Source organism: Protopterus annectens, chromosome 6.part1 (assembly GCF_019279795.1).
Source record: "Protopterus annectens isolate FY-2018-M chromosome 6.part1, PAN1.0, whole genome shotgun sequence".
NCBI classification, from domain to species: domain Eukaryota; kingdom Metazoa; phylum Chordata; order Ceratodontiformes; family Protopteridae; genus Protopterus; species Protopterus annectens.
In genome coordinates this window covers 176,828,925-176,854,520 of record NC_056738.1, presented here as the reverse complement: position 1 = coordinate 176,854,520, position 25,596 = coordinate 176,828,925, and the positions used below count along the sequence as shown (strand labels likewise).

At 39.7% G+C, this 25,596-nt stretch overlaps 1 protein-coding gene across 5 annotated transcripts in view; it reads left to right on the top strand.

Moving 5' to 3' along the window:
* TMBIM1 (transmembrane BAX inhibitor motif containing 1) overlaps positions 1-25,596 on the top strand; it is a 1,047,780-nt gene that overhangs the window by 548,250 nt on the left and 473,934 nt on the right. For all 5 annotated transcript variants that reach the window (XM_044075612.1, XM_044075609.1, XM_044075610.1 and 2 more), the window contains one exon: positions 4,169-4,233. In XM_044075612.1, coding sequence (XP_043931547.1) covers positions 4,169-4,233 — 65 coding nt within the window. The remainder of the gene's footprint in view (positions 1-4,168; positions 4,234-25,596) is intronic.

Below are 25,596 nucleotides of genomic sequence, written 5' to 3'. Positions count from 1 at the left end.
AAAACTTCATAATATCTACATTACCTTTTCTCCAAAAATAAATACATCATCCAAGAACCTGGCATAATAATGCCAGGAAGCATTGAACGAGGAGCTAAAGACAAACCTTTTCTCCCATATGTATAAAACCATGTTAGCATACATGCAGGCATATGATTGTTAATAAAATCACAATCTACTAAGGCCTTCTCAAACCAATCTAAACCAGTACTGTGTGGAATGTTGTTCTTTCTGCTTTTCCCAGTTAGGGGTCGCCACAGCGGAACTCCGGTCCACTAATGATTGGCAGTAGATTTTTATGGTGCCAAGGTGCCAGCTCGACGTCCATCCTTCAACGAAGGCACGCCCATTCTACACATGTCTTTCGAACGCCACTCGACCGCGGGGAGGACATGCAGACTCCACATAGAAGGTGCTCCAGCTGAGACTTGAACGGGAGAACCTCTTGCTGTGAGGCGACAATGCTACCACTGCACCACCGCCGCTTCATAGACATAAATAAATCAACAATATCAATAGTAACCAAGCACAACTCATCATGGTATAGGTCAGGAGTAATATTCCTTAGAAAACCCCAATAATCCATAATTAAATGTTGACTTAAAGGCTTAAGTTTGTTATCTGTATATAAGGTAATCGAGGGAGCCATTAGCAGTGACGATTGGTCTTAGAGTGCTCCTGCACTGATTCATGGACCTATGGAATCCCAAAAATGTCCTGAATCAGTGGATTATCATTAAGCAAATATACATGTAAACCTTTACTGCTAATTCCTTGTAGAAAATGGTCTCTACTGTGTAATCTATCTTAGTATATGCAGTGTCAATTTCACACTTACAGACATTGGAGTATTTATCTGTCATTATGTATAACCTTCGTAGTCCATTGATTCCGTAATAACTAATCCCCCACCCTTATCCAGTTTCATAATAGTAGATGGCTGTCATCCTTTCCTAAATTATTCTAAGCCCACTACTTACATTGCTGTAAATGTGTAAGGTCTTTTTCCACCATTTTCTCGAGAAGAGTTGGTGTGGGATGTAAAGAGGGATTAAATGTGCTGTTTTTGAGTGTCAAAATTCTGTGAAAACTGTGAATCTTTGAATAACAACTTAAAATTCAGTTTCCTGATAAACAATTTTAAATCAGTTAAAATCTCTACAGTATTTATATTTCCAGTACATACAAACTGAAACCCCTTGCATAAATTAAAAATGTTTGACATCAGGAATCAGATTACTGCATTTTATAAATGTTGAAACTGTTCATGGAATGTAATATACCATGATGACTGACTTTAATTGGAGATTCGTTAGGTTAAAACCTTCCTCTCTGTCTTCCTCTGGCCCTTCATTGGTTCCCCTGGTTGTTCATGTTGAGATCCCCTTGATAACCTGGCCCTTGGCATTGCACAGGGCGTTGTGAACACCTAAAAGGGGTAAACTCTAAAGGGTCCTCGATGTTGGTCATCACTTGGTTCAGCTCAATCAAGTTTGTGATTATAATTGTATCAATTTCCCTGTATGTAATCATGATTAATTACCCCTCTGGATCTAAGCATACGGTATGCCATGTTATTCTGATACTTTTCCATGTCCCTATCACTTTTTTTTTCCTTTTTTCATTTCATGATGCCTTCTACTTTAATTTCCACATTACTGAAGACCTTATAACAGGGAAGGGCTTTTGCATCAAATCACTAATAATAGATTGATTTAATACAGAAATATTGATGGACAAACTGCTAATAATACTGTCATTCTCAACAATAGATTTCATCAGGTCAATCCCAAAGTTGTCAAACAACATCAGTAACTCACAGTGAAAGTCACTGCCTTCTCACCACATTGTTGGGGAACTTAAAAAGCCATAAACCTTTAGGAATCTTTCTAAACAGTATGCAGTCCTTCAAATATGCATGCTGCACCGGTAGCAAATATGTAAACAATCTGCTCTCACTTATTTGTTCCCAGCAATTCACCGGTTCAGACTGTCATTCTTTCACAAAGCAGATATGTTCTTCCAGACATGGTTTAATATCCACCTTAGGGTAGGAATTCATGTCTCATTTACTGAGTTGTTCCCCATCAAGGTGTTACCCAACACACCCTGCATACTATCCACAGAGTCCAAATGCTGCATACAGAAACAACTGAAGTTGTGCCATGGGTGGAAGGCAAATTGGTTACAAAGGATGCTGAAATTTTCTGATCCTTCCCTTTAATTAGACTCAAGGGTACTGCTGACTTGGGACATAGTGGCTAATAACTTGGTCAGATCTCGTCGAATTGCCCCAAAATCAGGGCATTCAGTGATGCAATCAGCCAATTTCAAATAGAAACAAGACGTGTCAGCACAGGACCGCTAAACCACAAACCAGGAACCAAAAACAGCAGATAAATGCTGATGAAACAGAACCAGCAAATCTCTGCTTTCTGCACAGAAATGTATGACATGTTGAAACTAATGTTTTTATACAGTCAGCTACTTGCAAGCTCAGTGTGTTTTAAGATCCTTGTATTGGAACATATACCAAATGCCAGGGGGGTTCATGGGAAAATAGAATTGAATGTAGAGAATTATAATGGCAAATATTTTGGATACCATTAATCCCTCTAGCTTAAATTATATATTTTAAATACATAATAGAAATGTTACAGTTGGCTAGAATGGGAATGCCTTGTAAGAGTAATTATTAATTTATAAATAATTGTATTAAAGGTCACAATTTTCATTTATTTTTCACTACTGTTAATAGTTGATTGCATTTAAATATTTTAATATTTATGTATGGAATGAATAAGCTGTATTTTAACTTGATTAGTTCAGGTAACATTGTTGTCATGTGATGAGGATATGGGTATTTATTGGTAGATTGTCTTTTTTTAACTTTGTTTTGATGAAGTCTTGTATTAATAAAGATGAACGCTCATATGTTGTACTACTTTGGCTGTTGATTATTTGTTTGCTCCTCAGCTTTTTTGACCAGCTGGCTTGTATTTTTATGTTCTTTGTTAAGGCAAGGGACAGCCTATTTAGTACTCCGCCCCTTTGCACAACATTTGGTCTTAGAAGGGCCATATTCTTGCAAGGGGGGGGGGGGGGCAAGTGAACAAGATAAAGCATTTAAAAAAATCACTAACCCCCCCCCCCCATGCCTGTGAAAGACGCATTTTTTTTTCTGAGAGACCGTGGTCAAATGTAATGCAACGGATATTAATTAAAAAAAAAAAAAAAAAAAAAAATCAGATAGCCACAAGGCTGTTATTTCGACTTTGACCCAAGCCAGCTGTTCTCACTGTAACCTAGATGGCCGGTATCATGGATAGGAGCCCCATTTACACAGTTAGACCAACCCCATATGCATGTCATAACCTAAGCGTATCATCTGTGACTATTTCCTGCCATGCTGCTTTGCCAGTCACTTTTGGAGACCAGTTGTAGAGCGTTTAACCTTGCTTTGGAACTTTGATCAAAAATAAGCTACATGGGGATATTTTATATTTATTCCTAAGGTTCTAGTTTGAGGTATGGGAAAGTTAAGTGAATTATATATGATAGGTACCAGGCAGAGAACCCAACTCTGAAAGTTGTGGAAAGAATCCATTGGTGCTGTTAGTTTATTCCTTCACTCTGAGGAAACTAATACATGTCATTGTTATATTACAAGTGTGCATGTTGTGTTAGTGCATGATGATGAGAGTTGGAGGAAAGCGTACTTGAATAATGTATTTGGATAAAGTTTTATAATGTTATGACAAAGTTATGTAATCAAAGTTGATGGTGCACCAGCAATTTTTACTTAATTTCATTAATGTCTGGTTTGCAGTTGCACTGTATGACTCCATTGCACATGTATGTATGTATGTATGTTTATACTGAGGAACTTATACAGTAACAATGAACTCCTGTTTCACCTATCCATTAGTGTGTTTCTCAGAAATTCTCCGATCTGTGCCACATGTGTATCAGTCACTAATAGCATGAGTGTTTGCACTGGTTGCTAGAAGTAGGTCAGAACAGGTTGTAGAGCATAATCTTACCTCGCTTTAAGGTACATTTGATTGCCTATGATTTGTAAGAAAGTGGTATTTGTGCTTCCCTTAATAACCTGTATATACTTTCCTCTTGCTTAATGGGTTACCATTTTTTCTTTGGTCTCTTTCAGGTTTACTTGATTATTGCTGCCCAGTTGGCCGTAACTGTTGGATTTGTAGCGCTCTTCACTTTCTGGTAGGTAAACCAGCATTTGTGTATACTGTGTGTAATGTATCATCTGTTTTACAGTGATCCATTCTGAGTGATGTGAAGATTTTTGCTTTATTAAACACCATTGTTTATTTGAAGTAACCAGAGGGATATTTTTCAGGCATGATTCAGACAACAGTTTCACAAAGGGGTCATAAGATTTGTCTAAAACAATTATAGACCTGTCTCATCTCATTAACAAGGCTGGCTTTCCTGGAGGTAAAGCTGAAGGACAAAATCAACACAGGGGTTGTGATGAGTAAGTCTTGTCAGTCCAGATCTGTGACTAGGTTATGCAAGAACTTATCAAAGGAATCTTAATCTATATGATATATGCATATATAGAATCCACAGAGGTTTTTGCCTGGGTTCCACACAGTAGATTGATATGCAAGCTAAATGGACTTGAAGAGGGGGGAAGCTAATAGAATGGGTGGAGAATTATTGTAGTACCAAGAAACAGAGTGCTAGTTATAAAGACTCCGTCAGAGCAGAGAGAAAGATGGTGAATAGGGTCTGCAGGGATCATCCAGTGCCCTGGAGTTAATTTTGTTGACTATTGTCTGGCACATAATCTCTGCTGCAGTGCTTTGTAGTCATAGTAAATAACTGAAGCAGGTAATACATCACCGACTCTCATTGTGAGCATCCTGAAAAAGCTTTTTATCAGATGGTGCCCGAAGTTAACACATTTATTAATTTCTGAGTCTGCTTGCAGTCTGTTTTGCAAAAATATAATTGGCAGCTTAAAATTCAGTATTTTTTTTCAAAATAAGACAATTAAAATTTTTAATAGTTGAAAAGCTGTCAGTGTTTTGTTCTTTCATGAAAAGATAGCTCAACAGCAGGCAATAGGAATTTTCATAGTGTACAGTAGTTTAGCTGAAAGTACAAATTATGGATCCATCTATTTAATTTATACTGCACTCTGCAGGGAATAGCCTGAAAAGGAAATGTGTGCAACTTTTCTTCATGTTGTAGTAGACTTTTTGGAGATGGTTAGCAATTTACACATTTTAAGAGATGGAGAACAACAAAAAGAGAGAGTTCAGGAATTATTGTGTGCTTAGAAAAATCTTGCCATTTATTCATAATTTCATTATTTAAAAAAATAATAGGGTTAACTGAAAACTTATTGTGCTTCACCGTTGTAGTAATTACTTATAGGATTTCCTGCCTTTCAGAGCCCGAGCCCAACCTGAATCCCACTTGAATACCAGAGATATGATGTCCTTCAAGGATGCGTCTGCAGTCATAACATATGGGTTGTCCTGCCTCAGGCAGCCCTTCGGTCGGCTGGATTCCAAAGTCTGGGTCTGGCCTCGGCTGATGTCGCACTTTCCCCGACGTCAGAGCGTCTGGGGTATATAAGCATCAGCCGATGCCATTTTCCTCAGTCTTTCTTGCCGCGTGGTGCCCGAAGCAGAAGCAGTTCGCAAGTGCCGGTCGGTCAGATCCTGTGATTCAGCTACCGAAGACTTTGAAAAAGCTAAGTACCGGGAACAAAGATGGCTGCCGTTCTATAAGCACTGCAGTACTTCAGCTCTTCAAATACCTGAGAAAAAAATCAACCCTGTGGAGTTATACTTAGAGTAAACAAACTAATTGGCAGTTATTACTAATTGACCAGAAGTCACTTTTGGTTCTGAGAAAGAAAAATCGAAAAAAAATACTTGGTAATAGCAGGATTGGATCTGATTGTCAGGTTGACTCTGAACAGAGCACCAAACAAAGGACTGATTGATCTCACTTTTGTAACTTTTCTTTGGGAAATAAATCTTCGTGCAGAATTTCGAAATGTCAAAGGAGGACAAAAATATGGAAACTACAACTTCCAAAACCAAGCTGTCAGCTTTGCAATCACCGGAGAAAGAATCTTTAATCAAGAGACAGAAAACTATCAAACAGCAAGAGACTGCAAAAACAGGGCCATCAACAAAATCTGATCACCAGGTCACAACGGAAGAAATCAAATCAGCATTGCTACCTATACAGGATGCCTTAAAAGAGCTAACATCTCAAACGCTTTCATTTAGTGACACATGTAATCGGATTCTCGAAAGAATGGAGAAAGCAGAAACTAGAATTGCTACCAATGAAGGCAATATATTAATGCGCACTAAAAGAAGAGAGACACATGGAACTGACATTCAAATGATGCAAAATAAAATTCTGGACTTGGAAGCAAGATCCAGACGTAACAATATAATCATTAGAGGGATCCCAGAATCTATTCAATATAATGACCTGATCACTTCTATTACACAAATATTCGAAATACTGCTCAAGGACTCTGAGGTTGTTAAGCAGATGGTCATAGAAAGGGCGCATAGAGCATACAGAGAATCTCAAGCTTCAAATATACCCAGACCTGTTTATGTTAAAATATTGAACTACCAAGATGTGAGCAAAGTACTGTTAACTATTAAAAATCTGGTGGATCTATAATGTGGCAAAATAATAAAATTTCTATAGCACAGGATTTACCAACACAAATAAGGCAATCTAGACAAATGCTGGCTCCATATTGTAAGTTTCTGATTGACAAAAATATCAGATTTCAAATGAAATATCCTAATAACCTAATTTTTACTGTGGATGGCATTAAATACTCTGTAAGCACAAGGAAAGAAGCAAGACCTAATTTTTGAAGATTTTTAAGGCTCTCCCATCTTCAGAAATGTGAACAGTCCATTTTGGCTTTCTGCAGCACCAGGGAGAATGGGATGTTTCATTTATGACAATCTGAGGCTTTAAAATCCTTTGTCTGTTCTGTTTCTTGTAGCAGGCCTGGAATTTTATTTTCTTATCTTCTTATCTCGTAGTTCCAGTTGATTGAACTGCCTTTACAGTTTAAATAGCTGAGAAGAAAGAGGAACTGCTGGCGAAGTAAAAAGAAACCTGTTTGGACTTATTTTGCAGGAAAAGGACTGTAAGATAGTGTGTGAAGTCAAAGTGATGCAGGTAAACACTGTGGAAATGCATTGTGTATTAAAAAAGGAGATGGTTATGTGTAGTGGCAGAATAAGGTACTGTAGTTTTTTTTTTTTATATTTGTTTTCTCTTTTTTTCCTATATCTCTCTTCTCTTTACTCCTTTCCTTTATTCCTGTAGATAGGTGGTATTATTTCTAACTGATAAATGATGTAAAAATGGTTAGTTGATCAGATTTAAACAATGTGCATATAATAATAAAAGAACATAAAAGAAGTTATTTTTTTGTGTGTAATTTAAGGCATTTTTCTTATTTCTTCTCCTTTTGCTGTGCTCCCTTCATGCTTTTTTTTTCTCCTTTTTTTTTATTTTAACCCCTTGGTTCCTCTCTCATTCACATATGGTTATTACAAATGAAAGTGCCATTATAGTTTTATTTTGAACTGCATTGGTTTTCAATATTAATATGTTAGTAGGTAAGTTGTAGGGGAAGAACAAAGCAGATTAAAGTAGTTAGATCATTTTATTCAGTAGATACAGGATGTTGGGAAATGTTAAATAACTGTCTGCTTTCTGTCAACTAATATTTCATACTGTATAGAACAACAAATTAGAATGTTATTTGCTATTGCTGAATATAAAGCTGAAGTGAATTGAAGTACATTAGAATCTCAGGGTACAATTAGTTTATTTCTATATCCATAAATATGTACAGAGCTGTAGTTACCTATAAGTAGTGTTTAGTAGGGAATGTCAGAATTAGGCTTTGTAGACGTAGAAGTAGTTGTTGTAGGTTTTTTGCATGGGGTTTCATTGTTAAATAATAGAATTAGTAGATTAGTTACTCAGATGGTTTCCAGTAATGTAAAAAACCTATGTTCATCCTGGTCCAGAGGAATAGTGGGTAGGCACTGGGTAGGGATAGGATGGCAGTTTTGCTTCCATACAATTGATGATACGCCAACTTATGTTCTAAGGTTGCTCAAAGAGATTAGATATTGAGTTATATTTCTAATGAACGTTAAATGTGGATAATAGAATCTTGGAATGTCAAAGGACTCCAGAACATGAAAAAAAGAAAGCTGTTTTTTCATTTGTTTCTCAAATCATCAGCATGTTGTATTTTATTACAAGAAACTCATATGACTAATGATCAATAGGAGTCAGTGAAGGATAAGAAATGGGTTAGGAAGATTGTGACGGCAGAAGGAACAACAAATAGTGCAGGGGTGGCAATTTTAGTTAAGAATCACTTTCAGGGAGATATTAGGGATGTGAAAATGGATCAGGAGGGTAGATGGTGTTTGGTCCTTCTCACATCCAAATGTTATGATAAACCTATAGTACTAATATGTGTATATGCCCCTAATGTTAATCAGCATCATTTCATAGCTTCAATCTATTCCATTTTACAGTCATACAATAATTGCTATATAGTGTTGGGAGGTGACTGGAACTCTTATCAAGATCCTAAATTAGACAAGTTGGGTGCTTCTTCAGTGTTCAATAAACAGGCAATGGTAGCATTGAAAGAATTGAAAATGGATTTCAAACTCTATGACCCTTTTAAACACACACACTCACAAGGGAAAGCAGAGAATTTTACTTATTATTCAACCTGCCATAAAATGTGGTCGAGAATTGACTTTTTCTTAATTTCAGAGGTGTTGATCTCAGCTGACCCTAGTGTTTCTAATCAAGTCAGACAACTCTCAGACCATTCAAAGATAACTTTAACCTTAAACAGTAGTAATATGGATACTAAGAGGCTTTGAGGGTATAATTGGTCCTTGAACCCATATTTACTAACCAAGGAAGATATATTAATGGAAGTCAAGGAGATACTTAAACAGTCATTAAATAATATTTCACAAAATAGACACCCAATAGATATAGAATGGGCTACAACTAAAACGCAGCTAAGAGGACTATTTATACAAAAAGCTACATATTATAAAAAATTACAAAAGAAGACTCAATTGGATTTAGAAACTAAAATTCAATTACTGGACCAAGATTTGATGAGGAATTATAATGAACAGACAGAAACTGAGCTATTAAGATGTCAAAAAGAACTATTTTTACTTCATAATAGAAATTTGTCACTTTATGAACAAAGAAATTTAGTTAAATATGCAAATCATATTCAAACCCCCTCGAAAGCATTAGCTCGTATTATTAACCAGATGAAATCAACACGATTAATTACTGAAATACACTATAACAATACTACATATACTGACAAGGCGGATATCATGAAGACCTTTGAAAAATTTTAATCAGATTTATGGTGAGAAGCAGACACTCTTGCAAGATAAAGACAGAAAAGATTTTTTACAGAGAATCACTTTCCCTAATATTGACAAGGAATTTCATAGAAATTTAATCAAACCGATTACAGTTGAGGAGGTGTCGAAACAATCAAGAAACTGAAGCCTCACAAAGCCCCAGGCCCAGATGGTTTGACCTCGAATTCTACAAATCTTTTAGTGAGATTTTGAGCAGTGTATTGTCACAGACTTTTAATTATATCACTCTAAATAGAATTAATGATCCTCATTTTAATGCCTCAAGGACAGTTCTGATATTAAAAGAGAAATGTGATTCCAAAAATCCTGATAATTACAGGCCTATATCACTTTTGAATATGGACATGAAAATCATGACATCCATTCTGGCGAGTAGGCTGAAAAAGGTAATAAACCCAATAATATCAGAGGAACAGGCGGGGTTTAGGGATGGGAGGCAGACCACGGATGATACCTTAACGCTCCATACCTTAATCTCTTATGCGAAATATAAAAACCTGAATTTATATGCCCTAATTATTGATGCTCAGAAAGCATTTGATAGGGTTAATTTGGATTATTTATTTGATACATTACCTTATTTTAATATACCGCAGGAGTTTATCTCAATGTTAAGGATACTATATAGAAATGCATACACAAATTTATTTATAAATCACGAATGCTCGAATAGGATAAAAATCATAAATGGTACCCGACAAGGCTGCCCATTATCTCCCATCTTATTTAATCTTTACTTGGAGCCCTTATTTTTACACCTTAAGCAAAATGTTTTTTTATAATTCTCCTGTACTGTATGGAATAAAGGTTAGGATGGCTGCCTATGCAGATGATTTAAACATATATTGTACCACACCTGTTTCCGATACTGAAAAAAATATTAGCTGCAATAGAAATCTTTGAGAGAATTTCCAATTACAAGCTAAATTTTAAAAAATCTAAAATATTCCCATTAAAGACACCCACACCTTTTTTAATGCTACCATTAATAGGACAAGTATTGACGGAAGAAAAGATAAAATATCTGGGAATTGTCTTCTCAACTGAAAATAGAGATTTTTTTAACAACAATGTAAAGTCAACTACAGATCAAATAACATTGGATCTTGAAAGATGGAGTAGATTGAAGTTACCGATGATGGCAAGAGCAGCTATCATAAGAATGAATGTTCTTCCTAGAATGTTATATATTTTTAGAACTGCACAACTCAGAATTACTAAAACATTATTTAAACAGCTTCATATAAGATTGGGAAGATTTCTTTGGGAACCTAGGAAGACGAGAATTTCATATGAAAAATTGATGGCTCCAAAAAATAAGGGGAGGGGCTGGAATTACCGGATTTCGAAATGTACTATTTAGTGATTCAGGCCAATAGGATTTTAAAGACGTCTTACTTCGATAGTGATAATAGAAAATGGACACCCAAATGGGTGCTCTTAACGTACAAGCATATAAATGAAGTGGGAGTCAAAGCTAATGGAGCACATCAAAAGTTATGTAACGGCAATTCAAACTCTTTTCGCTTCCTTAAATTTACTAAAATATATGATGGTTTTCCAACCGTTTCATAGGAACCCAAATTTAACAATTGGTGGTCAATTGATTGATCTAAAGAAATTCCCTTTAATCATGGAGTTAACTGTACTCTATTTATATCCTTTTCTAGGAGTACCAGTACAGGATATTTTAAAAGAAATAGAACTCCCTATTTCCTATTTAATTATAGTAAGACAGCTAAAAGACTTGGTTATAAACTATTTTAACAACTTTGAAATGAAAGGGGAAGATTTAATAATTTCTCGTAATCTATGGGAAGCGCTGTTGCAGGATAGAAAATATATAACCGCAGCATATAAATTGATAAAAGAGAGGAAGTATAATAATTATATTCTTTTATCGAGTTACTGGAGAGAGAAATTGATATTCCCAGACGACAATAAGATATTGGAGGCATTTAAATTAACATTAAAGTCCGTATCCCTTCAGAAATTGGTATTTACGCAGCTGATGATATTTAACAATGCATACTATACTCGTCTCACTTTGCACAAATTTGATGCGAAGAATTCACCCATATGCCCACATTGCTTTGATCAGACAGCAGATTTGCTTCACATGTTCTGGAGTTGTAAGTGCATTTATAAATTGTGGAATTCATTAAAATTGCAGTTACAAAAATGGGTTACCAAAATTCAACACTCTCTTGGGAGTTTATGATTCTTCATATTCCCCGGAGAATCTAAATAAATCAAAAGCGATTGTAATTATGAATATTTGCCTATTAATGAAATTATATATAGCCACAAATTGGTTGAACCCAGCCCAGACATCGTGGAAAAATTTCAGATTGTTGGCAATAAAACACATCTTAGCGCATAAACTGTTAATTAGTGATCACAAGAAAAATATCAACAACATAAAAATCTGGGAGCAAATTTTTAATATTATTTTGGCTTAAGAGGTTACTATCCACTTTTCTCGAACCAGAATATAGTCTAAATCAACCTTAGATTAGATAGAAAATGTACAGAAAAGACAGATTGTTGGCTTGGATTTGTTAATGTTGAATTTTTTTTTTTTTTATTATTTTCCTTTTGATTGTTAGTGCTGTACCTTTGATCAGTACATGAGGTTGATATATATGTGAAATTAACCAATGGAAGCATTTTGTATATATTGTATATAATGTGTGAATTTGTAATATGGTTGTGAAAAATAATAAAAAATGATTATTGAAAAAAAAAAAGAAAAAGCTAAGTACCCCATTGGGGACTCTTTCTTGCCTCAGCCGATGTCAGATAAAGTAAATAATTGTTTAACTTGTGGGAAACAAATACCTCATAAGGATTTCCACTCTTACTGCCTCCCTTGCTTAGGCCCAGAGCACAACGTTTCGGCCTGTTCAGCCTGTGCTTCCTTCAACCGACGAACTCTTAGACGTCGGTCAGAGTTTGCAGAGGAATTCTTTGGGGCTAATTTTGCATATAAAATGCCGTCGGAGACTCCTACTTCACATTTGGTGAAAAAACGCAAGGACAAGGACCGACACTCGCGGCCCACGGTTTCGGCTGAAACCACGGTTAGGCCTACCGCGAGTGTCTCTGTTTCGGCTGAAACCGAGTCCTCGGATCTTCCGTTAACCGAATCCACTCAACCGATCACCGCGGCCCTGGAGGCCCTGGCTGAGTCGGCTTCTGAGCTACCTACCGAAACCAGTGTCCAGGGAATGTCAGACACCATACCGTTGGACAAATCTACTCCTGCACGTGGGGCAGCTAGACCCCCTGCTTCCATGTCCATTAAGGCTTTTTCCAGGGCTAAAGCTGCTAAACTTTCTAAAGCTTTGCCTCCCAAGTCTACCTCCCAGAGGCCTTCTTCTAGTTCTCAGATCCTCAGCCTTGCTGAGGATCTAATTTCCTTAATTAGAGGTTCTCAGCCTCACCCGGATAGGGGCTCTCACCCACCTACAGACAAAAGGCCCAGGACTGAGCCCTCTGACCAACACTCCTCAGATGAGTCCACGGATGGATCTGAGTTGTCAGACCCCCAGGAGGAGGCTTATTCACCCTATGAGGATTCTGATGCTGAAGAATCTATCCCTTTGGCCTCCCCTCCTGAAGAGTTCTCTTTTGGTGAGACCCTACACTCCATGAGAGAGCATTTCCAATGGCAGGGTCAGGAATTCTCTGATTCAAGTAAAAGATTAAGGACCTTTTTGCATTTACCTCAACATAGGCCCTTGGCTATACCTCCTGTTTTAAATGTTATCGATGATGTGTACAATGATGTTAGTACAGCCCCTGATACTCTCCCCCCGGCACCTGCCAAGCCTGATGGATACTACAGGGTCCCGGATTCTCATTTTCACCTGTATAAGGCCCATTTCGCAGACCCAGATACTATTTCTCAGGGCCTTAAAGGGGTTGCAGCTGCCACTACCAAAAACCCTCTACCTTCTGACAGGGAGTCTAGAGCTTTAGAAAGATGGGGAAAGAAGGTATATACTTCTGCAACTCTTTCTGTGAGGGCTTTAAATTGTCAATTTCATATGATACAGTACCAAGAGTATTTGTTAGATGAACTGAATAAGAAGCTTTCTTCTTCTGAACCCCTTGACCGTAAATCCCTTCAGGATCTGGTACATAACTCACAGCAGGTTAGTAATCATTTCTTAAAGTGTGGTTATGATGCACTGGAGTCTTCATTTAGGTCAGCTATGACTGGGGCAGTTATTCGTAGGCATGCCTGGCTGAAGGAACAGTCTTTGCCAGACCATGTTAAAGCTAAACTCCTGGATGCTCCAATGGAAAAACAAAAATTATTTGGCTCCTCGGCTCAGGAGGTCTTAAAGAAGTTTGAAGAAAAGGCAAAATCTGTGGAAACAGTTAAGGATTTTTGGCAAGTACAACCACCGAGATTCAGCAGAAACTGGCCTACTAAGAATTGGTCCTTTCCAGACTCGGACAGAGCCCAGAGAGGCAGGAACAGGCGCCCCAGAGGTAGAGGGCAATCTAGAGGCTCCTACAGAGGCCGTCAGTGGCAGCCTACCAACCAGAGAGGTAGTGCAACAACAGCAACAACAACCACTACACCAGGACAGACACAATGACTTAACTTTGATCCCGCCTACCAGGGCTCAAATGGAAGCACCCTTAGGCGGAAAGCTTTCTTTATTCTCAAAAATCTGGCATTACATTACAAAGGACACATGGACACTGCAAATAATAGACAAAGGATACAGGTTCTACTTCCACACTTTGCCAAGAAGAAATGGAATGCCAAACCTGCCACCAAATCAGAGGGCAGAGGCTTTAAAGCAGATCAACAACTTACTTCAAATGAAAGCCATAGAAAAGGTACCTCTTTCAGAACAAGGCCAAGGATTTTACTCCAGATTATTCCTTGTTCCAAGAAAAGAAAATCAATGGAGGCCTATTCTCGACCTGTCCGCACTGAATACTTACCTCATTGTGCCAAAATTCAAGATGCTTATCCTACAGCAACTTCTTCCCATGCTGGGCAAGGAGTCTTGGCTGGTGACTCTAGATCTCAAGGAGGCATACCTGCATGTCCCTATTCGACCAAGTTGCAGAAGACACCTCAGATTTCTTGCAGGATCAGAGCATTATCAATTTTCAGCATTGCCCTTTGGCTTATCTACTGCACCCAGAGTATTCACGAAATGCCTGGCATCAGTAATTGCACACTGCAGACTTCAGGGGATTCAAATCTACCCATATCTGGACGACTGCCTTATACAAGCGGACAACAAGAAAAGTTTGATGAAGGACTTGGCCTATGCCATCCACCTACTACAGGCTTTGGGATACACAGTCAACATCCAAAAATCAAGACTTGTTCCATCCCAAAGGATAACCTTTTTGGGTGCAGATCTAGACACTACCACCCAAATGGCCTTTCTTACAGAAGAAAAACAAAAACAGCTTCCAGATTACTTCATAAATCTGACAAAACAAACTCAGCTAACTGCAAGGAAAACACTGCAGGCCCTGGGTTACATGGCATCCTGCATAATTCTGATTCCACAGGCCAGGCTGCATATGAGAAAATTACAATGGTACCTAAGGAGTGTATGGTCTCAGCACAGTCACAGTTTGGAAACTTTGATATCAATCATTCCTTGCCTTCAAAAGGAATTCCTGTGGTGGGCTCATGCCTGCCAGACCAACAGAGGGTTGCCTTTCAACAAACCAAAAACAAAACAAACCATCACCATGGACGCTTCAGACCGAGGATGGGGAGCACACATGGAGGGCAAATGTATCCAAGGCCTATGGTCTCAAGGACAGCTGCACATGCACATAAACCAAAAGGAGATGCTGGCATTGATGCACACAATCGAGGCATTCAAACCTTTCCTCCATCAAGGCCACCTGTTAATAAGGACAGACAACACCACAGTCATGTGGTACATAAACAAGCAGGGAGGCACACATTCCTATACTCTATGCAGGCTGACTATGAATCTATGGGAACTATGCCTGAAACTCAATATCCAACTACAGTCTCAGTTTGTGCCAGGGAAAGAAAATGAACTGGCAGACAGCTTAAGCAGAACTACCATGGATGCACACGAATGGATGCTGCACCCAGACATCTTTCTACTCTTAACAAAGGCATGGGGAAAGCCGGAGATAGACCTGTTCGCCTCCCCCCACAACCATCAACTGAAGACATTCTGCTCAAGGACATACCACCCAAAAGCTTGGAGGGTGGACTCCCTCTCGTTCAGCTGGAAAGCACTAAAAGTATATGTCTTCCCACCTCTCCCATTAATGTCCAAGGTTTTGCTGAAGATCAGGGCGGAGCAGCCAAGAGTAATTCTGATAGCTCCAGACTGGCCAAGGCAGCACTGGTACCCATTATTGAGGAGCATGTTACAGGCGAAACCATGGCCTCTCCCCCTATGGCCTCCTCTTCTGACACAGAACAATTTCAAGATCTTGCATCCCAACTTGAAAACATTGCAACTAACTGCCTGGAAAATTCCTTAAATTCTCCTCAAAATAACTTATCACAGACAGTAAAGGACATTATTAGGGAAGCTCGCCGGCCTTCCACAAGGAAGACATACTCAGCAAAATGGAAGAGATTTCTCATTTGGAACACAACAAAAGGCTTAGATGTGACAGTGGCGAACATGACACATATTCTGGACTATTTAGCAGAATTGTTCCACAGTGGCCTGTCCTATTCTTCCATTAAGATTCATGCTTCAGCAATTTCAGCAGAATACAATGTGGAACCACCTATCTTCTCGCACCCTCTCCCCAGGCAATTTCTGAGAGGGATCAAAAACATCAATCCTCCAAGAAAACCCCCTTTACCTACTTGGGATCTCAACTTTGTGCTGGAGAAACTAACACTTCCTCCCATTGAACCAGCAGCATCTGCGGATCTACAGTTTCTGTCTTGGAAAACTGCATTCCTTCTGGCCATAACTTCAGCAAGAAGAGTATCTGAGTTACAAGCTCTAATGGCAGTGCAGCCATTCCTTATTTTCCATCAGGACAGGGTTTCACTAAGAACCAATCCTACTTTTATGCCAAAGGTGGTATCTAGGGTATCCCTGAACCAAGCTATCCATTTGCCTACATTCTTCCCAAATCCACAAAACAGAGGGGAAAAACTTCTACACACTCTGGATATACATAGACAACTACGCTACTACTTGGACAGAAGTAAAAGTAACAGAAAAGCTGACCAACTCCTTGTAGCATATGCTGCTGGGGTACAAGGAAAAGCAATTTCCAAACAGACAATTTCAAAGTGGATAGGAAATTGCATTCGATTTTGTTACTCCTTTCATGGGAAGACAGTTCCTGCAAACATCAGGCCTCATTCCACAAGGGCCACAGCCACCACTACAGCCTTCCTAAGAGGGGTGGCTACCAAGGACATTTTAGAAGCTGCTACATGGAGCTCCGTGCATACATTTGCCAAGCATTACAATTTACCTTTATACTCCAGATCCAGAGCAGGTTTTGCTACTGCAGTCCTGCAGGGGATCTTAACTACACCATCCTTTTCTTAGTACCTCCTCCCCCAGATTGGCTATGGTATTCTACCCATATGTTATGACTGCAGATGCATCCTTGAAGGACATAGTACAGTTTTGTACCTACCATAAATGTAGATGTCCGATAGGTATGCATCTGCAGTCAGGGTTACCCTCCCTCCTTCCCCTCTATGGTATTCCTAGGGTACTTACCCCTCCATTAGCTAGCTGGGGGATCTATTATGGTGTATTTGTTTGTATATACATGTATATATATATTGTTTTGGAATATGTTTTGAATGTTACTGCATTCCTCCAAATTTGGCCTTCCTAGAGGGCACCTGGCATCTGGGGCACGAAACACTGAGGAAAATGGCGTCGGCTGATGCTTATATACCCCAGACGCTCTGACGTCGGGGAAAGTGCAACATCAGCCGAGGCCAGACCCAGACTTTGGAATCCGGCCGACCGAAGGGCTGCCTGAGACAGGACAACCCATATGTTATGACTGCAGATGCATACCTATCGGACATCTACATTTATGGTAGGTACAAAACTGTACTTTCTCTTCCCTTCCCTCCTTCAAATATGGTGGATACTGCCCTTCTAATGTTCAGGACATTGGGGGTGTAAAGGGTCATTGGCCAGCACCATTTCTTCAGTTCTTTCTTGCTATCAGAGTGCAAAGTATTGGCAAGCACATTGGTTGGGCCAAACCTGGAGAACAAGCCACTTAAGAGAAACCAGAGTTCTACTTAGTTTAAGCTTTCATAAAGGTACGTGTCTCTGCCATTTCAGTCCGCCTGCTGATTTACCCACCAGTCTTTTCTCATCATGCCATGAAACAGTTTCATATCATATATCTGAAGCCACTAAGGACCCTGCTGTTCCTTGGGATCTAAAGTCTGTCCTAGAAAAACACATTCTGCTTCCATTTGAACCTGTTGCCTCCAAAGACCTCAAATTCACCAGGGAAGACTTCCCTCCTCTGCTAGGAGAATTTCTGAGTTGCAGGCCCTTATGTATAGGGGAGTCTTTCCTCATATTCCATATGGATATGGGTTCTGTCTGTAAAAAAACATGTTTTATATCAATGGTAGTATATGAAGTTTCTGTGAAGCATTCCTTTAACTTGATTGCCTGTTTCTCAAGTCATCAAAACAAAGAAGAAAGAACCTCTAAATGTGCACAGACAACTCCAATTGTAGTTGCAAAAATACACGGTCTAATCAGTTTGTGGCCTTTGCAAAAAAAAAAAAAGGGGGGGGAGACTGGTAACAAAAAAGTCATTTCTAAGTGGATTGTTAATTGCTTTACCTTTTGCTCCAGACATCATGTGAAACAAGGTACTGGTACAATTAGAGCCTACTCAGGTAGGGCTAAGACTACCGCTACCTTCCTTAGAGGAGTGCCTACTCGCTCCATCCTAGAGGCAGCCCACATGATCCTCAGTCCACACATTTTCCCATCATTACCATCTGGCTGCTGCTTCTAGAGCCAGTGCAGGATTTGCCTCAGCAGCTACCTGCAGAACTGTACTATGTTCACTGTGCTTCACAGTTTCAGTAATTACTCTTGGGAATATACTGTGGTTGTTGCCATCATTTCACTAATTTGGAAAATGACATGACAATCAATACCACCTTTGTATGTATACATGGGGGTTGGGACTGCAGCAAATTATCATTTGTTGCTAGGGACAGTAATTTAGCCCAATAACCAGATGCCTGTACAGTGAGATGCTTGATGGATACCTCCTAGCTCAGTGTTTGGTAGTCAAAGAATCAGCTCATTGAAGGATAAAATTAATGACCTATCTAGAGACAAAATTTAGACGGGCCTAAAACAAGAAATCCAGAAGCCGGGCCATCTGTCTCTGAGCTTGGCTTTTCTTCTGGCTGCAAAGTGGCTGCATTGACCTCTTTTCCTTTCACTTTGCCACTTTCTTTTCATTCTTCAGTTCCATGTCTTCCAGCATGAGGAAAGTGGGTATAGAGGTGCCTGCCTGCCACCCACTGTATGAGAGACCCAGGCCTGCCTGCCACCCACTGTATGAGAGACCCAGGCCTGCCTGCCACCCACTGTATGAGAGACCCAGGCCTGCCTTCCACCCACTGTATGAGAGACCCAGGCCTGCCTGCCACCCACTGTATGAGAGACCCAGGCCTGCCTGCCACCCACTGTATGAGACCCAGGCCTGCCTGCCTGCCTGCCACCCACTGTATGAGAGACCCAGGCCTGCCTGCCACCCACTGTATGAGAGACCCAGGCCTGCCTGCCACCCACTGTATGAGAGACCCAGGCCTGCCTGCCACCCACTGTATGAGAGACCCAGGCCTAGGTGTTTGCTGCTACTTTTCTTACTCTTTGTTGTTGCTTGATGGCTGTGCTTACAAGTGTGCTGCAGGACCTTGTATCCATAGTGTATACCGCTGGGCCTGATTCTAGTCGTGTGGAATCCATTCCATTTCCTTATGCCTTTTTGAGTTGCTTATCTACATCCCTGAAAGCCCATCTGTGGGCCACTGTTTTCTGTACACTTGCTGAATTTTATTCACTGTTGAGGGGATGGTTCATGAGCAAGAGCAGATGAGAGACGACTTTGCAACAAATCTTTGAAAGGGAAGGAAGACAAAGATCCATAGTTGATTCTTTGCAGCTTGGAGACTCTGCATTCCCATTGCACACCAGGCTATCGCTGATCTGGTTTCTGTGGCTGTCCAACTTTTTCACTTTCTCCTTTGTCTTCTGAGGGTCATGGGCACGTGGGGGCAGTTCCTCAGAAGACAACTTTTTTTCTCTTGCCATTTCCATCTTCTGCAGTTGTAGGGTCCAGGGTGTATGAAGTTTTCCCTTTTTTAAAGCAGCTGGGAGATGATTAATGTTGCTCTTCTACTGTCCCCAGACTCCATATTTATGAGGGATTTAAAGATGAAGTCCACCCTGAAGTGGCATTCTGTCTCTTGTCCTTTTCCTTAGAATTGTCTAAATTCTTACTTGTTAATGGTTGAAACTCAAACTAATATGATCTCTTCCTGTGAACCTCTCCTCAAGGATGACACCTTCCAGACTTGGAAGTACCCTGACCTAAACCCCTTTGAACATATGGAGACTGGGACTGTAATTGAACACAAATTAGCATCTGTTTACAACAGAGAGTCTTCTACAGTGGACTTCTTAATCTTCTCTGCCCAGCATTGACCCCAAATACCATAGCACAATCGTCCTATGCAGATTCTGTATGAGATTCCATTATTCTGCTGCCCTGGCCTTGATATCCGTCAACTACATTGTAGCCCACTTTCAGGGCCTGGTCTGCTAAGGAGTTTAATGTGCTTGCTTCTCTGCCTGTGCCATTTGGAGGGACAGCAGTAGAGATGTTGCTCTTTTCTACCACTAGTGTTTTCTTTTATGTCTGTCTGAGTAGCAGTACATTGCTAGCCAGAGCCATTGACTCCAGTGTCTGTATACAGATAACATCCTGCCTGAGGCTTTCCACTTCTTACAGTTTGTTAAATGAAAGTTCATAGTGCTCCTTTTTAAAAATAGGAAATTAAGTTCTGTTTTGAAGCCCTACTTTGGTATCACAAGCGAACCATCAGAGATGGGGAGTGGTCCTTTCATTTGTAGAGGTTGGGTACTTCCTTTCCAACTACATCAAGCTGCTGCCATGTTTAAAGAAAATGCGGCAAAGCATCAGTAGTAGCTCACCAGATGCAAGGCTCCATTTCCTTCTGCTGGCCATTTAGCCAAATGCCCCAGTATAATTCTAGACTTCCAGTGATCAAAAACAGTGCGAGGAGAGCCTCACTAAGAATATTGAAGACAATAGGAAGTCCTCCTGCAGGTACCTAAAAATGGTAGAGAAGGTCAGTGACAAACCACTTTAAACATGATGACAGAATTTATAAGGTGGAAAAGGTATTGGTGGTGTAACAGACAGACCTGAAAACCTTAAGGAAAATTATACTAAACCACTAAAACTTATTTTGCTACCAGTCTTAACCAAGAGCAAAAGCCTTCAGACTGGAAAATGACGTATTAAACCAGTCTATAAGTGGATAGGACCCATTAGAATCACCAGATAGCTGTAACTCATTAAGGCTTTTATCCAACACAGCATGGTTATGAAACACCTAATATTGAAACCTTTTCAGTTAGAACTCCATCCAGAAGGATCACATCTTGGAATCATCTAGCACCCTTAACAAGTAATGCCCTTTTTTTTGAGTGGTCCTTATCAGATGAACTGGTTTTCCAGTCCCTGTTTCTATTAGCCAAGGATGCTGTAGACAGTGTGGCACATGGAGATCAGAGAAACATTTATTTTCCTGTTTCCTGTTATTTTTTTCTTGCACCCAAGAAACAGGGAAACCGGGATGAAACCAACTATTTTTGGACCCCTTGGTCGGTGTCATCACTGCACATCTATGAAGTTACACATGCTTACTCTTCAGTCAGACTTGTCCTTTCAGGCAAAGGAGTATAAGAAGATATTGATAAACATAATAGGTGCCTTTTGGCACATCTAGATTCAGGCAGCCAGTTCTTGCATTTTTTTCTGACGATTGATGCTTTCAGTACAGTGTAATGCCTTTTTGCTTGCCTGTTGCTTAATCTTTAAATGCTTAACCATAGTGTTGATGGCCTTTCAGAAGTGCATTCTTCTAGTGCTCGTTTTCTCTTATCTGCATTACTGGCTACTGGTGCCTCTCCCTTTCTAGTCTCTGAGCAGTCTAATGTCCTTCTCCAGTTCCAGTCCTTAGAAATGTTATTTGCGAGACAGCGTCCCTTAATATTGTCCAGGCCATAGCTTTCAGTGCTGTAGTGGATTCTTTTCACTAACAAGTCTTCCTTCATACAGAAAGAACTGGGAAGCTTTGGGAGTTGGCCTCTTATACTTACATTTTAAGTTTTGTGTCCTCACTCAGATGCAGGAGTCCTTTTTAGAGCTCATTTGTCACACCAACTCTGTGTGAGTGACTCATTGAAGTGTGTGTGCTGCCAGTGGCTGCAGAGTCAGCGTTCTCCTTTGGATCAGCTTCTGGTCCAGGGCTTCTGCTGCCATTCCTTAAAGTATTTTAAATATTTTCTTCCTACAGCTGGAACTGGATCTTACTTCCCCCTTCTCCTGATACATATACGTTTTATTTAGTAGGCTGTCTTTATGCCAAACCACAAGCAACCATGACAAGTCATCAGATTACAAAAGCCAAATAACAGATATCTATAACAGATATCACAGCTTAAATGATGAACAGAATTAGACAATGCAAATAGAAAGGTAGAAGAATATTATTTCCATTCTTTTTCACAAGTGTTGTCTAGTTCACTTAATTCCAAACTCTGAAGGTATTTTAAACAAAAAAGGTGTCCAATCCCTGGGAGAGACTTCCAAGTCTTGTATTTCAAACAAACTAGAGCAGCTACCACCATTTTCAGCTAGCTCCAAGCAATGACTCTGATCCCATAATTTTGAACTGGCATTGCCAAAAGTCAAAAGTGCACATCCATTGAGTGCAGTGTTTTGCAAGTTACTTACAAAAGTAATAAGTTACTATTACTAGTTACTTTTCAGTAAAAGTAATACAATACTATTACTTTTCTAAAAAGTAATATTATTACTAGTTAGTAACTAAAGTAATGCGCTAGTTTTACATAAGTATAATTTATCGATTGTAATAAGATTTACCCACACAAGTAAGCACATGCATATAAGTGTATTATTAAAGTTGTATACACAATGTTACAATGATGCTGAATAGTATTTAACAGTTGAAAAACTCCACCAGATTAGTCTTTATAGCTGGGTGGCACAGTGGTGCAGCGGTTAGCATTGTCACCTCACAGCAAGAGGTTCTCCAGTTCAATTATCGGCTGGGGTGCCTTCTGTGCAGAGTCTGCACATGTTCCCTGTGTTCGTGTGGGTTTTCTCAGGGTGCTCCAGTTTCCTCCCACATTTCCAAGCCACGCTGCTGGTGGATTGGACATTCTAAATTGGCCGTGAGTGTCTCTCTTCTGAGGAAGGTTGGGTGCCAGGCTGGCAACTTGACATATTAAAACTCTACTGCCACTTGTTCTGCCCAGCCAGGAGGAGGAGAAGACTAGTCTTTATAGCTAGAGTCACAAATAATAATTAAACCAAACCATACACAGCCAGCACAAGACCTATACAAACCTGTCACATTTTGTCAAGTTCAACTACTAAAAATCAAAACCTGAAAAGAATTTTAAATAAAACACAAAAAAATTGTCAAGACAAAAGTTGGTTGATCATAGATCCACCTGAAGAGTCCTACTTGGTGCAGTGGGTTGGGGTGTCGTGTGTTAAACCGATGAGTGGTGAGTTCGATTCTGATTCATGGTGGTATGGAGAACCAATGGCATTTATTATACGGCAAGGTAAGGATATGATCTCGATCAGACTAGAATTGTCCCAGTGTTATGGGGGTGTTTTAGTGGGTGAGAGAGTCCCACAGTACCAGGACAGGGCCAGAGTCTGGACGTCATTAGCTTTCACCTTCTTGCCGTGCTAAAAAATGAAGTAAATTTTGCTCCAGATTAATTCTAATTATCTATTATGAGTGCTACATGCTATGAGTTGTGCCAAGGTTATGTTGTTGTTTTTTATCCAAATTGCCCCTTCAAGGCATCTGTTACCTCCTAAGATCTGATTACTGTCCATACTATATAGAATAGTTTGTGTTATATCTTACCATAACCATAGATGTCTTTCAGTTCTATGTTGCAATAGTCTTTACATATGGGTCGTCTTCCACCTTATGACCTGATGTCCCACCAGTATACAAAAGCTTCTAACCACTGCCAGTACATGGGACATTGCATGTCTGGTCTGACAGTGTCAGCCATAAAAGGGACATTTGCATGTACCACCCTCAGAACAAGGAGGTCCCATGAGGAACATTAGTCCTAAGGAAACAAATAAGTCATCCAAGGAAAGGACAAGATGAAGGGAAAAGGCGGGAGAGACAGAATACTGCAACATAGAAAAGGACATCTATGGTTATGGTAAGATATAACACAACTATTCTGTGTCCTTCTAATCAGTGTTGCAGTATTCTTTACATATGGAAGAGTACCAAAGCTTAGTAGAAACCTTGGGAGGAGGAAGGAGCAAAGGAAAAATGCTTTGAAGAATTTCCCAAAAAGCATGGAGAAAAAGGCTCAAGCAAATTAGACCTAGAAATAGTGTCCAACTTGTAGTGCTTGGGAAAGGTATGCACAGAAGACCACATAGCAGCCTCCAAAATAGAGTTAGTATCCAAGCCTGTATAGAAAGCACCTGAAGAAGCAACATATCTACTGGAATGGGCTCTAACAGGAACATCCAGAGATTTACCATAAAAGAAGTAACAAAACTCAACAGTAGTAGAAATCTAAGAAGAAATTGTTTAGAAACAGGTAAACCCAGAGCACTGGGATGAAAAGACACAAAAAGCTGATCAGCTTTCCTGATAGCTTTAGTCTTGTCTAAATAAAATCTAAGTTGCCTATGAATATTCAAAGAATGTACAAACCTTTCACTGGAGGACTGAGGAGAAATGGAAAAAGGTTGGCAATTGGATAGACTGGTTGAGACCTCTCATTTACCACTTCAGGTATAAAGGAAGGGTTGGTGTGCAGAGAGACTCTGTCTTTGTGAAAAATCAAGAAAGGCGGAGATGCCATCAAAGCCTGAATCTCAGAATCTCTCCTAGCTGAGGTCAAATTTACCAGAAGCACAGTCCCAAGTGCAAAGCTTTAGCGAAGCAGAATCTGCAGGCTCAAAAGGGGCCACAGTTAGTGTATTTAGGACATAATTAAGATCTCAAGGTGGTGGTACTGGTTTTCTGGGAGGCTTAATTTGTAGGACACCTTTAAGGAAATGTTTTACCTCCGATATGGAGGCCAAAGGATCTGAGAATAGCAGACAAGCAGAAAGAGCAGAACAGTAGACTTTCACTGAAGAATATTACAAGCCACTGCTAAGCAGTTCACACAAGAAAGTATTGTAGGGATGTCCACAGAAAGTGGATCTAGACTTCTTGAGACACCAGATATAAAATCTTTTCTGTTTGGAGGTGTAAGATTTCCTAGTATAAGGTTTTCTGGCCTCCTGCAAAACTCAGAGCACATCTGTTAGAAAAAAAATAGGAAGTGCAATGTTCGACAGGATAAAACTCTCTAATCAATCTAAAGCAACTAAGAGGGCAAATCAAGTTTACCAAAACTAATTTTCAGTTACAAATGCCTCCCACACCAAGGAAAACCAAAAGGATTTCTTTAGCTACTGTATGTCCACAACCTTATAGGCAATACACATTATAATGTGTAGAACTAATTGTAAGTGGAGTGACATACACTGAGCTAGAAGATGTAGCAAAACTGCTGGCCAAAACATTCAGCTCCAGTTTTAACCCCCTCATCCTCTGCACCACTCCTCAGGAAACACCATCGAACATAACCCCGACTATCACTAGAGAGCAGGTTACAAGTGTACTCTCCAAGGCTAAGAACACTACATCGACCAACATTGATTACATACCAGGATGCATACTAAATAGTATGAAACACTTCTATAT